General features: G+C 37.6%; 1 protein-coding gene across 1 annotated transcript; it reads left to right on the forward strand.

Annotated features, from left to right (window-relative positions):
• Positions 1–72: 72 nt before the first annotated feature.
• On the forward strand, positions 73–13,355 carry tm9sf4 (transmembrane 9 superfamily protein member 4). Its single transcript, XM_015021714.1, has 18 exons — positions 73–156; positions 2,844–2,957; positions 3,572–3,671; positions 5,166–5,322; positions 5,562–5,706; positions 6,541–6,664; positions 6,817–6,938; positions 7,663–7,774; positions 8,761–8,831; positions 8,962–9,094; positions 9,388–9,469; positions 9,566–9,641; positions 10,110–10,193; positions 10,705–10,880; positions 10,968–11,031; positions 11,155–11,274; positions 11,373–11,462; positions 12,812–13,355. The coding sequence occupies exons 1-18, from the start codon at positions 139–141 to the stop codon at positions 12,959–12,961; spliced, it is 1,938 nt and encodes a 645-aa protein (XP_014877200.1). The 5' UTR covers positions 73–138; the 3' UTR covers positions 12,962–13,355.
• Positions 13,356–13,399: the final 44 nt, after the last annotated feature.

Consider the following 13,399-nt stretch of genomic DNA (forward strand, 5'->3'; position numbering starts at 1 on the left):
ACATATATATATATATATATATATATATATATATATATATATATATATATATAGGTTTTTTAGTCTTTCCGAAAGAATGGGCAATGCTCATTGAGCAGTGTTTAACTTCCGGAACGTCACTAATGACACGTATTCAAAATGGCGGCCGAGGCGATGGTAAGTGGCAAAATGAACTCTTTCCTCTAGCTATATATTGACTACTCTCTACTCCTTAAACAAATAAGACATTGCTGTGTAATTGCGGCAGAGGAAATTAACTGAAGCGATACATGGAATCTTAACGTAAAGATACTATTTACAGGAGTTTATTGTTTGTATGTTTGCAATGTTGCTAACTTAGTTAGCCTGCTAGCTAAAGCTAGCATGGATGTCACTGAGCTCTGGCTGTTGCAGTGATTCTCTTAAATTATGAAATTGTTCGGATACACGTCCAAGAGACATCGGGTTCGTCAGTTATTGGGCTGTCATCCTTGCAGATGTGAGATAAAGCAGAACTTTTCCAGCTAGCTTCAGCACTTACGTCAGGAAGCGTCAAGTTGAGTCTGGTACTGTCGCTGTGGTTATTGTGACTGAAAGGTGTTAGCATGGTAGAAGAGAATGAAATTCAACAAAATACCCACAGAAACCTGGACTAAAACTGTTTCTATTTAACTATTTTGTCATGTTGACACTATGCAGCTCATACAACATGTTGTGCTGGTTCGTTACCCATCCTGTCATAATTTACTGTTATTGACATTTCAGTTGTTAATTAAACTTTGTGACGTTAGGCTCACTTACATATAAATTACATCAGCAATAAACCAACATTTATATTCTTGATGTTGGCATAGTACAATGCGTGTCGGGATTGTAATGTGTTGCCTTTCTTATCCTGTTTGTGTTGAATGATCATGATTACGTTGTAGAATTTAAGTTTAGGTAAAAAATCCTTAATACATCACACTTGTAATTTTACAGGTTTTGAATATCAGCAACTTTAAAGGATTCCTTGTTGTGGTATTCTACTTTTTCTACCAATGTTTTTTTTTTTTTTTTTCCCTTTGGAAATGTTGATTAGATTTACTTGAAACAACATTTAGTTCAGTGTATTTTTTTTTCTTAATTGCATTATGTTGCAGTGTTTTAGATGAGTATTGATCAATAGATTGATATTAACCCTGATTTTTGTAGTTCAAAAATATCCCCTACCATTATCTTTATTTAGTGCTAAATCACAACTAAGTTAAGTTTCAGACTCATAGTTAGTCATTTACTCTTCAAGTTTGATTCAAATTCATCTATACAGTTTTTCAATCTGTCCATTCTGGAGCCAGCTGCTCATTAAAGGAAAAAAACAAAAACAATCTATCACCCTCCTATTACTTCCTGTTGTCGTCTTTGTCGTTTTCACCAGTCGTAACATTCGGCTGTTGTGCTTGTGCCTCAGATGATCTTAAAAAAGTGTTTCTATTGCAGTTTTGTGTTTTGTGCATTGTATCCATTTTGATACATCTGTAAAACCACCTCATCCCAGTGCAAAAACTTTTTAATGAAAAACGTGAGTTTTTCTCCAAATTGGCCTGTTTCCATTAAGAAAATGTATTTTCGTAATTTCAATTTGTGCAACTCCATGGTTAGCGGAAATGCAGCTAGTGTGTAGTCCATCAACGTGTGGAGATGAATGAAAATCACTCCTTGTCAGTAAGGTAGTTTTACTGTAAAAGTTTAATCTCTCTGCATCTGCTTTTATGGCTTTGAAACAGTTTAATGGAGAGGAACTTGGAGAGAACATGTTTTTCCTGTTTTGCTTGGTTCTGGATCCCCGAGGTGACATGAGCATCTTTATTCAGTCTGAAGCAGAGGACAGGTCTTTCAGCTTTTTTTCTATTCAGCACCGTTTACATTAGTGAAGTTACAAATCTGGCTGCTGTTTTATAGTTGATTCTTACCAGCCACTCAATTGTTTAGTGACTTATTACAAAATATGGCTGTGTTGCCACATTCAGAAGGCCTTTATTTAAATCTTTATTGAACCAAATAGTCAGTAAATGGCTTAGGAAACAAGAAACATGAGAACCTTAAGCCAATCAGAATTGCCTGCTTTTACCATCTTCTTGTCTTGTTTGTTCTTGTGTGCTGTCATTCTCCTCTTTCTGATGGAAAGAAGCAGTGATGTTTTACCTCCCAGTCCATACTGTGAAATAAGAGAAGTGCAGCCTGAGCTGAGCGTTTGTTTCATGCCTCCATGCCTGTAAGGAATGGGTCGGTGTTAGTGGTGGCTTCAATAAACAGTATTTGAATAAACAGATTCTCCAGTTTATAGTTTCCTTTTGTAACTTGATCTTCTTCTCATGGATAATAGACTCCAAAGCTGCTTGCGGTATTTTCATTCTTTTGTAAATTTTACCCTCTGAATTCTTTTCCCCCATTCGGGGCAATTTTGAGATCGTCCAGTAAACAGCCATTTCATTTAATGTAAATAGATGAACAAACATGTGTGTAACCTTTCAAATGAAATAACCTTGTTGTTTAGTTCACTTCGTATTAATTAACAGTGACCTGTGAGTGTACATGAGTCACCAGAAAAGGCTGAGAAGTGATGCTCAAACTTTAGCTCTTACGCTGTAGAACTCTTCTAAACTATTGTTTCCTATCTCTGCTGCCTTATTTCTTTAAAATTAAAATCAGAATGAAGTGTGAAAAAATAATCAGTCTGCAAGTGAAACTGTATGCAGCACTCCTTTTCACAGTTACAGTCTGTCGGTACCATGCTGAAGAAACGTTCGCTTCGTGACCATCATGACTGCTAACTGTGAGCATTATGCAGGGTTAGTTGGGTTGTTGACTGCTGTGTGTTGCAGGAGACGTGGTGGGCCTTGCTGCTGCTGGTGGCGCTGCTCCCTGTGGGCCGGTCCTTCTATGTCCCCGGCGTCGCTCCTCAGGACTTCCATGAGGGCGCTCAAGTAGAAATTAAGGTGAAGCTGAAACTCTAGTAAATTACTTGCAATTTTCATTTGACATTTCACAATAAGGATGTGGTTTGAAGTTGTGTAATGTTCTCCAGGTTTTAATCTGATTGGTGAGCTTTTAGAAAGTTGCACAAGACACTAAAATTGATCTTCTGTCCCTTGTTTTATTTGTTAACTCCCCAGTTAACAGTTTTTATGAGCCTTCTGTGTCCCTGTTCATTTTTAAGAATCATAATTGGGTTGGTTTTTTACAATTGGTAAATTTCAAAGCAGAAAATTTCTAAATATTTTGTAAACCAGAATTGTCAAAAGATATAAGATAACATCTTAGCATCGAAAACTATCAGAAATTCAGATGAAACAAGCTGCCAGCTATTTAAACTGGCTATTTATTCCTGGGATTTTCCTCCCAATTCAACATAAATGGTTAATAATTATAGACTTCTACACTAAAAACAGCAACTTCCTTTTATAAATTCAGCATTCATGTCTTCAGTTGTCTTTATTTAGGATGTAGAGGTACTTGATGCTTTTCAATGTTTCCTGTTTGCTGTAGACCAGGTGTGTGTGTGTGTGTGTTTGGATGAGCCAGTATTGACTGAATGCGATTGTCTTTTCAGGCGGTGAAGCTGACCAGCTCCCGTACACAGCTTCCATATGAATACTATTCCCTGCCTTTCTGTAAGCCTGGCTCCGTCTTATACAAGGCGGAAAACTTGGGTAGGTGGGCTGCAGATTGTGGCATTGATTTTTATAAAGTTGCTTGTTTCATGTTTAAAAAAAACCAACTAATTTTCTATGACTTAGATGACTTTATGTGTATGGTTGAGCACAGCTTGTCAGACAGTACTTGGGGCCCGTGTGCTGTAGAGAATTTAAACTTGATTAACATTATTTACAAAACATATTTACACTCTCAAAATGGGTTTTGCACACCGGTACATTGCTAGCTGTCAGTTTTTTTATTTACCTATTTTCCATAATGTCTCACAAAGCTCAAGGGAATTTTGTGTTAAATCTTGTTTTAACAGTTTTTTTTTTTCTTTTAATTTGTGTTAAAACAGATACTATATTAAAAACTACTATATTAGAAAGAGTGTTAATTTGAGTATGTTCAACACAGCAAAAACTTATTGGGCTATTTGTGTTTTATTTTTGTCCATTTTGCTGCAGTCAGTATGCTAAATGCTGCAGAAAACGCTGCAGTCTTTGTTTTGATGGAATATTACAAGATATCACGATATTTTGTAATATCTTGTAATATTTGATGCCAGCAGCCAATCAGAATCAGACTGATACATAAATTTGGGTTATAACTAGAGATACACTGATCCAATATTAATATCGGTATTGAAAAAACGTTTAGATCGGGTATCGGTGACAATGTGCCCGATCCATGAGGGCAGATCTATTCAGTCTAATTCCATGCTTTGTGCTCTGAGTGATGTCAAGCTTTATTATGTATTTTACATTATTTTTAAAATGACTAATTGCACTTTCTGAACTATTTGAAAGAAGGTTTTTTTTAAACATGTTTGACCTGTTGTTTTAGTCAGTTTTTGTTTGTTTTATTTTATTTTTATTTTTTTCACATTAACAGTTCTACTCCTAATTCCACTAACTCAACAAATTAAAGTTGTGTTGTTTTTACATATTTGACCAAGCTTGTGAAGCTATTGGTATATTTTAATAAACTATTTTAATAAACATAGTTATTATTATTATTTATTTTATAAAATAAATAATACATTTATTTGAGTAATCAAATAAATGTGTAATTCAATACATTTATATCTGTGTTTTAAAAAAGGAAACATTTTAAGTCAGTTCAGCACTGTTTTTTGTATCGGATCAACATCAGCCTATATCTGCATTAGATGTGAAAAAAGTGGATCACTGGTTAAAACACGAGCAAAGTGAAACTCTAAGAAAGTTATATATTTTGGATAAGACAGTAACTGTTTATAATTAAACAGTTTCTCACAATAGCAAAAAAAAAACATTTGGCAGTAAACAGATTAGCTCATCTTTGTACTGTTCAAACTCACTAAAATGGACGTACTAAGAACAATTTAAAGGAGCAATCAAATTTGTAAAATGTAATTTTTTTTGCTGTCTTTTTATGTTTTTTTGACTTATTGTTGATATTATCAGATATTTAAATATCTTGTGCCTTTGTTTCTAATATCTTTTATCCTGGTGTTATTTGCACAGGTGAAGTTTTACGTGGCGATCGCATTGTGAATACGCTCTACAATGTAAAGATGAACGAGGATAAGAAATGTGAGCTGATGTGCGACAAGAAGAAGCTCAACGTGGAGGAGAGTAAGCTGGTGGCTGAACGAATCCAGGAGGAGTACTACGTTCACCTGTGAGTTCATCCCATTTACCCTCTAATGCCCGTTTATCAAGCAGAAAACCAACAAGCTAGTTCCAAATAATTGCTCTTAATATAATCTAACATGGTTTAGGAACCAGTTTTTAATTTCCCACATTAAATTTGTGTTTATTTTAGTTTTTACTTTCTTGCATTTATAATCTAACTGTGGGAATTAAAGGCTTGGGAACTGAAAACCAAATGAAGGGTGGTGTTGATGTGTGTTATTTCAGGATTGCAGACAACCTTCCAGTTGCCACCAGGTTGGAGTTTTACCCCAACAGAGAAACGGGAGGAGATGAGGAGCAGAAGAAGGTTGCAGATAAAGATGTTCAGTTTGAACATGGCTACAGACTTGGCTTCGTCGACAACAACAAGGTAGATTTCACACTCGCCTCTTCAGAAGCAGCTTTTGCCTCATTACTCACTAACTGACTCAACCCGAGGAATGCACGTTTATCATTAACCATACAAGTGAATGTGAATATAGTAGGATATAGTTAAAAATCATTTTATTTTTGTTTTCTGATAAAGGCTTTACATGAACTTTTGAATGTCGCATAAAACAATTTAAATACTTTAAAAACAGTGAGTTAAAGATTCTATGTAGATTTTATGAGCTGATAAAGCCCATCAGTAAATATTAGGGGTGCACCGATTTTTCAGCCAGTTTATCGACCAGCCAATTTATCGGTGCTGATTTCCTTAATTTGGGGAGATCGGTGATCGGCCGATTTTTACATATGAAGCCGATCTTATCCACCAATCTTATCTAATTTGACAAAGGTCTAAGAATCACCCTCTGTCCTCTTCTGCTCTCAGACGAGAAAGGTTTGACTGACAGACCAGCCCACCAAGTTATGTCTGCACATTTATAATTAACAATAGTGACCCCACTGCTGCCAACTCAACAACTTTCTTGATATATTGAGCAACATTTCAGACAAAAAAAAATGGTATCGGCCAAAATTGGAATTGGCAGGTTAAGCTTTTTAAAAGATCGGTAATTGATGATCAGCCAGAAAACTGCAATCGGTGCACCCATAGTTAATATATAATGTGAATTTTGAGCGAAATTTTAAAATGTCTCAAAACAGAAAATAAAACACAAATTAAACACGTTTGCGTCTACTGGTTTGGAGCGAATCAACCAGGCTGTGCAAATGTTAATAGAACACTAATTAAATCCTGTGTTTTTTTTTTTTCTTCCAGTTTTATCTGCACAACCACCTGTCCTTCATCCTGTACTTTCACAGGGAGAAAGTAGAAGAGGGAGAGACTCACAACTACAGAGTGGTGCGTTTTGAGGTTGTACCTCAAAGTGTCAAAGTGGAAGGTTGGTATCAACACGAGCTTTCCAAAAGCTTTTGCTTTGGTGATTGTGTCAAACTCGAGGTTAACGCTAACTATTCTGATCAAATGAAGCAAATGTGTCGGTCAGAAAGTCACCTGTTGCTTTGAATTTCTTTTCCTTTTTTTGATATGTAGATCTAAAGGCTGTTGTAACAGAAAAAACCTGCACTCTGCCTGAAGCCAGTGGTTCTGCCCCCCAGGAGATTGACCCAACCAAAGACAACGAGATTCTTTTCACATATTCTGTCACATGGAAGGTCAGCGAAATGAAACCCTTTCTAATCAGAAGTCAGACCTGGTTGTAAAACATCTAAAGCCCTCAATATAAATAGATCAGCTGGTCTGACGCAAAGAGTAAACAAAACAACACTTCTGATGTTTTTAAATTGAATTTAGAAAATATGTTGGTCAAAAAACAGTCATCGTAAGGATTTAACTGAATAAGATAAAAGTGGTGTGCAGTTGGCATAAAATTAAAATGACCATCCATGCTTGTTTCAAATGGCAAAACTCAGTTCATCTAAATCTATTAGCTTTTTTTTTTAAATTAACAGATTTTTTTTTTGTTTTTTTTGCTGCTGATTCTGATGGATGTGGTGATGAACCGGGTTTATTTCGCTTAAAAGACAAACCTGTTTATCTTCTAACAGTAATTGGAGATCTCTTCTCAGACACTTAGGCCATCTTTAAGTCCCTACTGAGAATCTTTAAAATGCGTTTAAGAGCATTTACCATCCGGTGCCATAAGATTTCAGTGTGTTTTCCTGATTTCAAAGCTCGAGTTCACTGTTTGGCCTGCCGTTGTTGGTTACGTTTTGATATCAAACCAGGTATCAAAACCTCGTTTGATACCTGGCATCAAACGAGGTATCTATCTAAAAATCTATCCGTTTAGATTAGGTTTATCTAAAAAAAAAATTGATAAACCTAATTAATATTTTCTCAGTTTGAGTCCCTGAACTTCTTGTCTCATTTGCACAGGAGAGTGAGGTGAAGTGGGCCTCTCGCTGGGACACATACCTGACCATGAGTGACGTCCAGATTCACTGGTTCTCCATCGTCAACTCTGTGGTGGTCGTCTTCTTCCTCTCTGGTACGTCTGTAAGGCTTCATGATCTTTGTTCACTACTCCAACAAACCTCTGAGGCCAGAAATGGGACAACAGATTAGAGTAAATGACAAGCAGATGAACTCTATATAAAGTGGTTTATGCTCAGATTTTTGTCTGTAAAAATGTTTTAAATGATCTGTCATTGTATTTCCTCTTCACAAAAAATACTATACTGTTGATCTGTCACATGAAATTCCAGTAAAATCTACTGATGCTTGTGGGTGTATCTTGACTTTTCAAAATGTTCAACTAGCATGAAGAGACTTTAATTATGGGAGTTGACAGAGTGGAGAAGCTACAACCATAAAGTGACAAAAAGTTGTTGTTTTTTCTATAAAACTTATATAATATTTTGGTTTTATCTATGTATTAGCACTCGTACTTTGATTTTTTTGAAAATCAGAACCATAGTTCTTCTACTACTTCCTGTAGAGGAAGGAGTAGAACTGCCTCTACAGGAAGTTTGTGTTTCAAAGTCTTCGTGTTTTGCACCAGTGTTAAAATATTGCCATTACAGTTTTGTGAAATAAAGCAATCTTAATATGGCCACAAATGAGAATCAGCTTTTATTGTCATCATACAGCAAAGAAAACAGACAACATAGGACATGGGCAGACTGGTGCCTGAGGCTGCAGCCCTGGGAGGCACTGCCCTTTCATAAGATGAGAAAAACAACATCATATCTCACACTGTCAGATTTGACTCTGACCCTACAGGACACAGTATGAGGTTGAAAAAGAAAAACCACATCATCGATTCCTAGCACTACAATTTATTGTTGAAAAATTAGGTTTTTGTTTTTTTTTTTCTTGGTGTGTTTCGATTAAGTAAATTTATTTTCAAAATGTCAAATCGCGCAATTATATGGTTTGTGGAAATGCAGCTACTGTTTCATTCTAAACGCCACAGAAAGAGTTTGTCTTTCTGGTTGCATGAACCCTTTTTCCTTCTCTGCCTTTGTCTTCCAGGGATTTTGAGTATGATCATCATTAGAACCTTGCGGAAGGACATTGCCAACTACAACAGAGAGGACGACATTGTAAGAAAATACAAAGAGTGTTTGCTCCAACATATCGTTTTCATCTTTGAGATTTTGTCTGTTAAAATCTTCTTTTTATTCACAGGCTCAGTCCTGTTTTTTCTAAGTAGTGTTTCTCATTTCTAACCAGGAAGACACGATGGAGGAGTCGGGATGGAAGAACGTCCATGGCGATGTCTTCAGACCACCGCAGTATCCCATGATCCTCAGCTCCCTGCTGGGCTCAGGGATCCAGCTTTTCTGCATGATCCTCATTGTCATCTGTGAGTTTGGCTTCTGTCCTCTTTGCTCTACAAAACTTTGCCATTTTCAAAATTCTTATTCCTTATATGATTTTTTTTTTTTTTTTTTAATTCACGTGACCAGCATGCTTGCTTATGAAGTCTAATATGTTCGTATGAATGAATAAACATGTAATAAAACACAAACTACTGCAGCTGTTTTAGAGGTCATTGTTCAGCCTGCCTGTTCTCACTAAGCTTATCGTGTTTTTACCTCAGATCCACATGGTTGAGTCGTTCCTCAGATAATAACGGCGTCTGTTTTTGCGTTGCAGTTGTTGCCATGTTGGGCATGTTGTCTCCATCGAGCAGAGGAGCCTTGATGACTACTTCATGTTTCCTCTTCATGTTTATGGGGTAAAAGCCTCAATAGCTGCTTTAAATCCTCACAGAAACAGGATAAGGTGATGTTTCAATGAGAATACTTCTAACCTTTGGATGTTTTTCCTTCAGTGTGTTTGGGGGTTATTTTGCTGGCAGACTGTACCGCACACTAAAGGGCCATCGGTGGAGGAAAGGAGCATTTTGTGTAAGTCAATCTTTAGTGGGGTTTTTTTTGTTTTTGTTTTTTTATATGTTCTTATGACAGCAGAATTGTATTCATTTCATCCAGTCTTACTGGTTGAAGTATAGTTCACTAGAAACTGAAGACATGGGACAATAAAGCTGCAGAATAAGTTGTTGTCTCTGGTCAAAGTCAGGCACAGGGCAACGTAGTCTAAAACATTCCAACACAAACATCCAGAGAACAACAGTGATGCTCTACTTATTCACTGTAATGTGTCTCAAAACAACTCTGGAGCCTTGTTTCAAACTAAGCAATTTGTAAGGTTTCAGCTGTGTTTAATGCAAGGTTTGTATTGTTATTATTTAGATAAAACTGTAACATTAAATTCATTCAGTGATCTCCAAGCATGAAACCAGCTTTATGTTTTGCTGGTCGAGTTTCGGGGAGCAACTGGGGCTGAAGTCTGTTTTTCATTCGTTTCTCTTCCAGACGGCCACTTTGTATCCCGGAGCGGTGTTTGGAATCTGCTTCGTTCTAAACTGTTTCATTTGGGGGGAACACTCCTCGGGAGCAGTGAGTTCAGTCCTTTTAAACCCAACCAGAAAGGTTTTCTACTGAGAGTAAATGCTCTGAAGATTTTCTGGATCGAAAATTATAATCGGTGTAAAATATTTCAGTTCATACTTGCTGTTATCTGAGGTGGTCATAATGAGAAAAATACTTTCTGGTGATGTCACAATGCCATACTGTGATCTAAAGTGGTCAGTCTAAATATTTTAGATCAGCATGTTGATAAAATCAACACGTTGTGATGACTTCCTGAAGGCAGAGTGTCAGAAAGAGCAGGGGTTTTTAAAGAGACGGAGGTCTAATTTCAAGACATTAAATTACAAAGTCAAATTTCTTTAAGTCATATTTGACATATATACCATTTTCATAACTGAAGGTAACATTGTTACTTGATTGTGCTATAAAACAAAGGCAAGACAGGATGAAGGCTAAACATTAGCTTTTCATGGTCGATTTCTCTCATCTGATGTTTCTTGACGTTTCTCTTGGTCTCCTGTCCTGCTCTGGATTCCAGGTTCCCTTCACCACCATGCTGGCCCTGCTGTGCATGTGGTTTGGCATCTCCATGCCTCTGGTCTACCTGGGTTACTACTTTGGCTTCCGTAAGCAGCCTTATGATAACCCGGTGCGCACCAACCAGATTCCCCGCCAGGTCCCGGAGCAGCGCTGGTACATGAACAAGTTTGTGGGGTGAGTGTGCTCCAGATCCTCGTCCATTCTATTTATAGACTTATAGTGCATCAACTAAAAGTTTTCTTTTCTTTCTCTACCTCCCAGAATCCTCATGGCTGGGATCTTACCGTTTGGCGCCATGTTCATAGAACTCTTCTTCATCTTCAGTGTAAGTCTAAGCTCATCTTTTCAGTTCTAAGGAAATTCTTCCCTATTATTAGGAAATGAAAATGAAGGTTAGATCTCAGGTCCTGTAACATCCTCATCAATGTGTTTGTGTCGCCACCTACAGGCCATCTGGGAGAATCAGTTTTACTACCTCTTTGGCTTTCTGTTCCTGGTTTTCATCATCCTGGTGGTGTCCTGCTCTCAGATCAGCATTGTGATGGTCTATTTCCAGCTGTGTGCAGAGGTAAGGCCGCCAAGACGCAGGAGTGTCACTATGGTTATATGGCGTTTCATGCCACACGGAGAACGATGACGTGCTGTGTCTGTGTTCCTCACCGTCAGGACTACCGGTGGTGGTGGAGAACGTTCCTGGTGTCAGGAGGCTCTGCTTTCTACGTCCTGATTTACGCCGTCTTCTACTTTGTCAATAAGGTAAAAACCAGGAGAACTCAACTCTGATCAGAGCTGTCCTTAAACATTCTGCATCACCATAAACTGCTGTCTGATTAAAAGTCTCTAAAAGTTTAACATGGATGTAGAAAATTAATTCAATTCAAAAAAACTTTACTGATTGCCGAGGGAAGTGAAATGTTGTTGCTCATATTATCCCAGTTTGTTCAAAATAATTGTAGTTGATACTGATGGTAGGGCATGCAGCCGGCATTCATTTTCTGACTAGAGGAAGGGTTGCTTGATGTTAGGGAATATTTGACACTATTGCTGAAAAGTGCAAAAATAACTCTCTTCTTTGTTTACCATTAAAAAGCACAACTCGCATATGGAGGCCTTAGACCTTGACGTGGGTGTCGCAGGTTCGATTCCTGACCTGGTGACCTTTGCCGCATGTCTTCCCCTTCTCTCAATACCGTTTTTCCTGTCAATTAACTATGAAATAAAGGCCACTAGAGCCAATAAAACCTTTTGGGAAAAAAAAGGTTTAAGTCTTAAATTCACGTATATAAAATTGAAGCCTTAAAATGTTTTAAATTCCTTTAAATAAAGAAGTCTGCCTTAAATACATTAATCACAGATGACAGGACTATTTATTCTGTAATTTATTTTTCTCGTGAGACTTTTCTAACAGGCAAAAGCTTTAGTGGCATAAAGACATCTTCATTACATTCTGAGTCAAGGTGCTTGAGGCTACCGCTAATTAGCTGCTAATATACCTGTACCAGCTAGCATTTTGTGTCTATCATTGGTAAGTGTAAATTATCACCAGTTGACTGGATGACATTCATGTTCACCACCGGCTCACTTCCTTTGCCAACCCATACGGTGCTATGTGCATCCTGGGCAAGAAAAAAAAAGAAACAAACTTCACTCTACCATGTAAAATATGCAATTTTCCTTTGTATGTTTCTATTATAATGAAAATCTTGAATTTCAATCATAGTGGTTTTAAAATGTCTTAAGTTTGAGTTGGTGAAACCTGCAGGACCCTGTTGCAGGACGACGTTCAATGGCAGGGGGTTTGAATCAGGGAAGAAGGAGGGAAACTATCAGTCAAACTGCCCTCCATTTTAGAAATGTCAAACTTAGTCAAACTGAAAATATTTATATTTACAACATGAGTGAGTCGCTGTCGCTGTTTTCTCAGCCAAAACACCTTCCCTGCTAATTGTTTGGGAAACGGTACAAAATGTGTTGCTAGCAGCTAAAATGGTGGTTATCAGGCTTCCTCCTCTCCAAACGGTCTCTCTAACATGACCTCTGTCTGTTTCAGGTGTTTCTGATTTAAAAACTCAAAATCTCTTTCTGTGTGTGTGATTTGTCTCTAGCTGGACATTGTGGAGTTCATCCCCTCCCTGTTGTACTTTGGTTACACCACCCTCATGGTGTTGTCCTTCTGGCTGCTAACGGGCACAATCGGTTTCTACGCAGCCTACATGTTCATCAGGAAAATCTATGCCGCGGTCAAGATCGACTGATTCCTCGGAGCCGCTGCTGTTCTCCTAATTCTTGGTTTATTTTTCTGAATTTTTTTTAATACGTTTGTTTTTTTATTATTGTTATTATTCTTTTTGTCCAACAAGCACTGACTTGTGTGCAGAAGGAACTGGGGGTTTATTGATATGATGCAACAACCCCATCTGCTGGCCACATGGTGGAATAACAGCCAAACAGCAGAGCTTAGCTTGCTGTTTTCCCCCGTCCCGCCCTCCTCTCCTCCGTGTCGGGACAGAGACCTGGACGGTGTCTTCCTCTACTGGGAATGTTTTGGTGTCTCCGGTCGCCTCACCCTGCTCACACACACACAGCGGGCCAAAGCTTGTCAGTTAAATTTCTGCACTTTTTTTTTTTTTTTTTTTTTTTTTTTTTTTTTTTTCCCATTTAAATTTTTTTTTTTTGCCCCCACCTTTTTTTTT

The sequence above is a fragment of the Poecilia latipinna genome, unplaced genomic scaffold (assembly GCF_001443285.1).
Source record: "Poecilia latipinna isolate Pla-1442-1.1 unplaced genomic scaffold, P_latipinna-1.0 Scaffold2838, whole genome shotgun sequence".
NCBI lineage: Eukaryota > Metazoa > Chordata > Actinopteri > Cyprinodontiformes > Poeciliidae > Poecilia > Poecilia latipinna.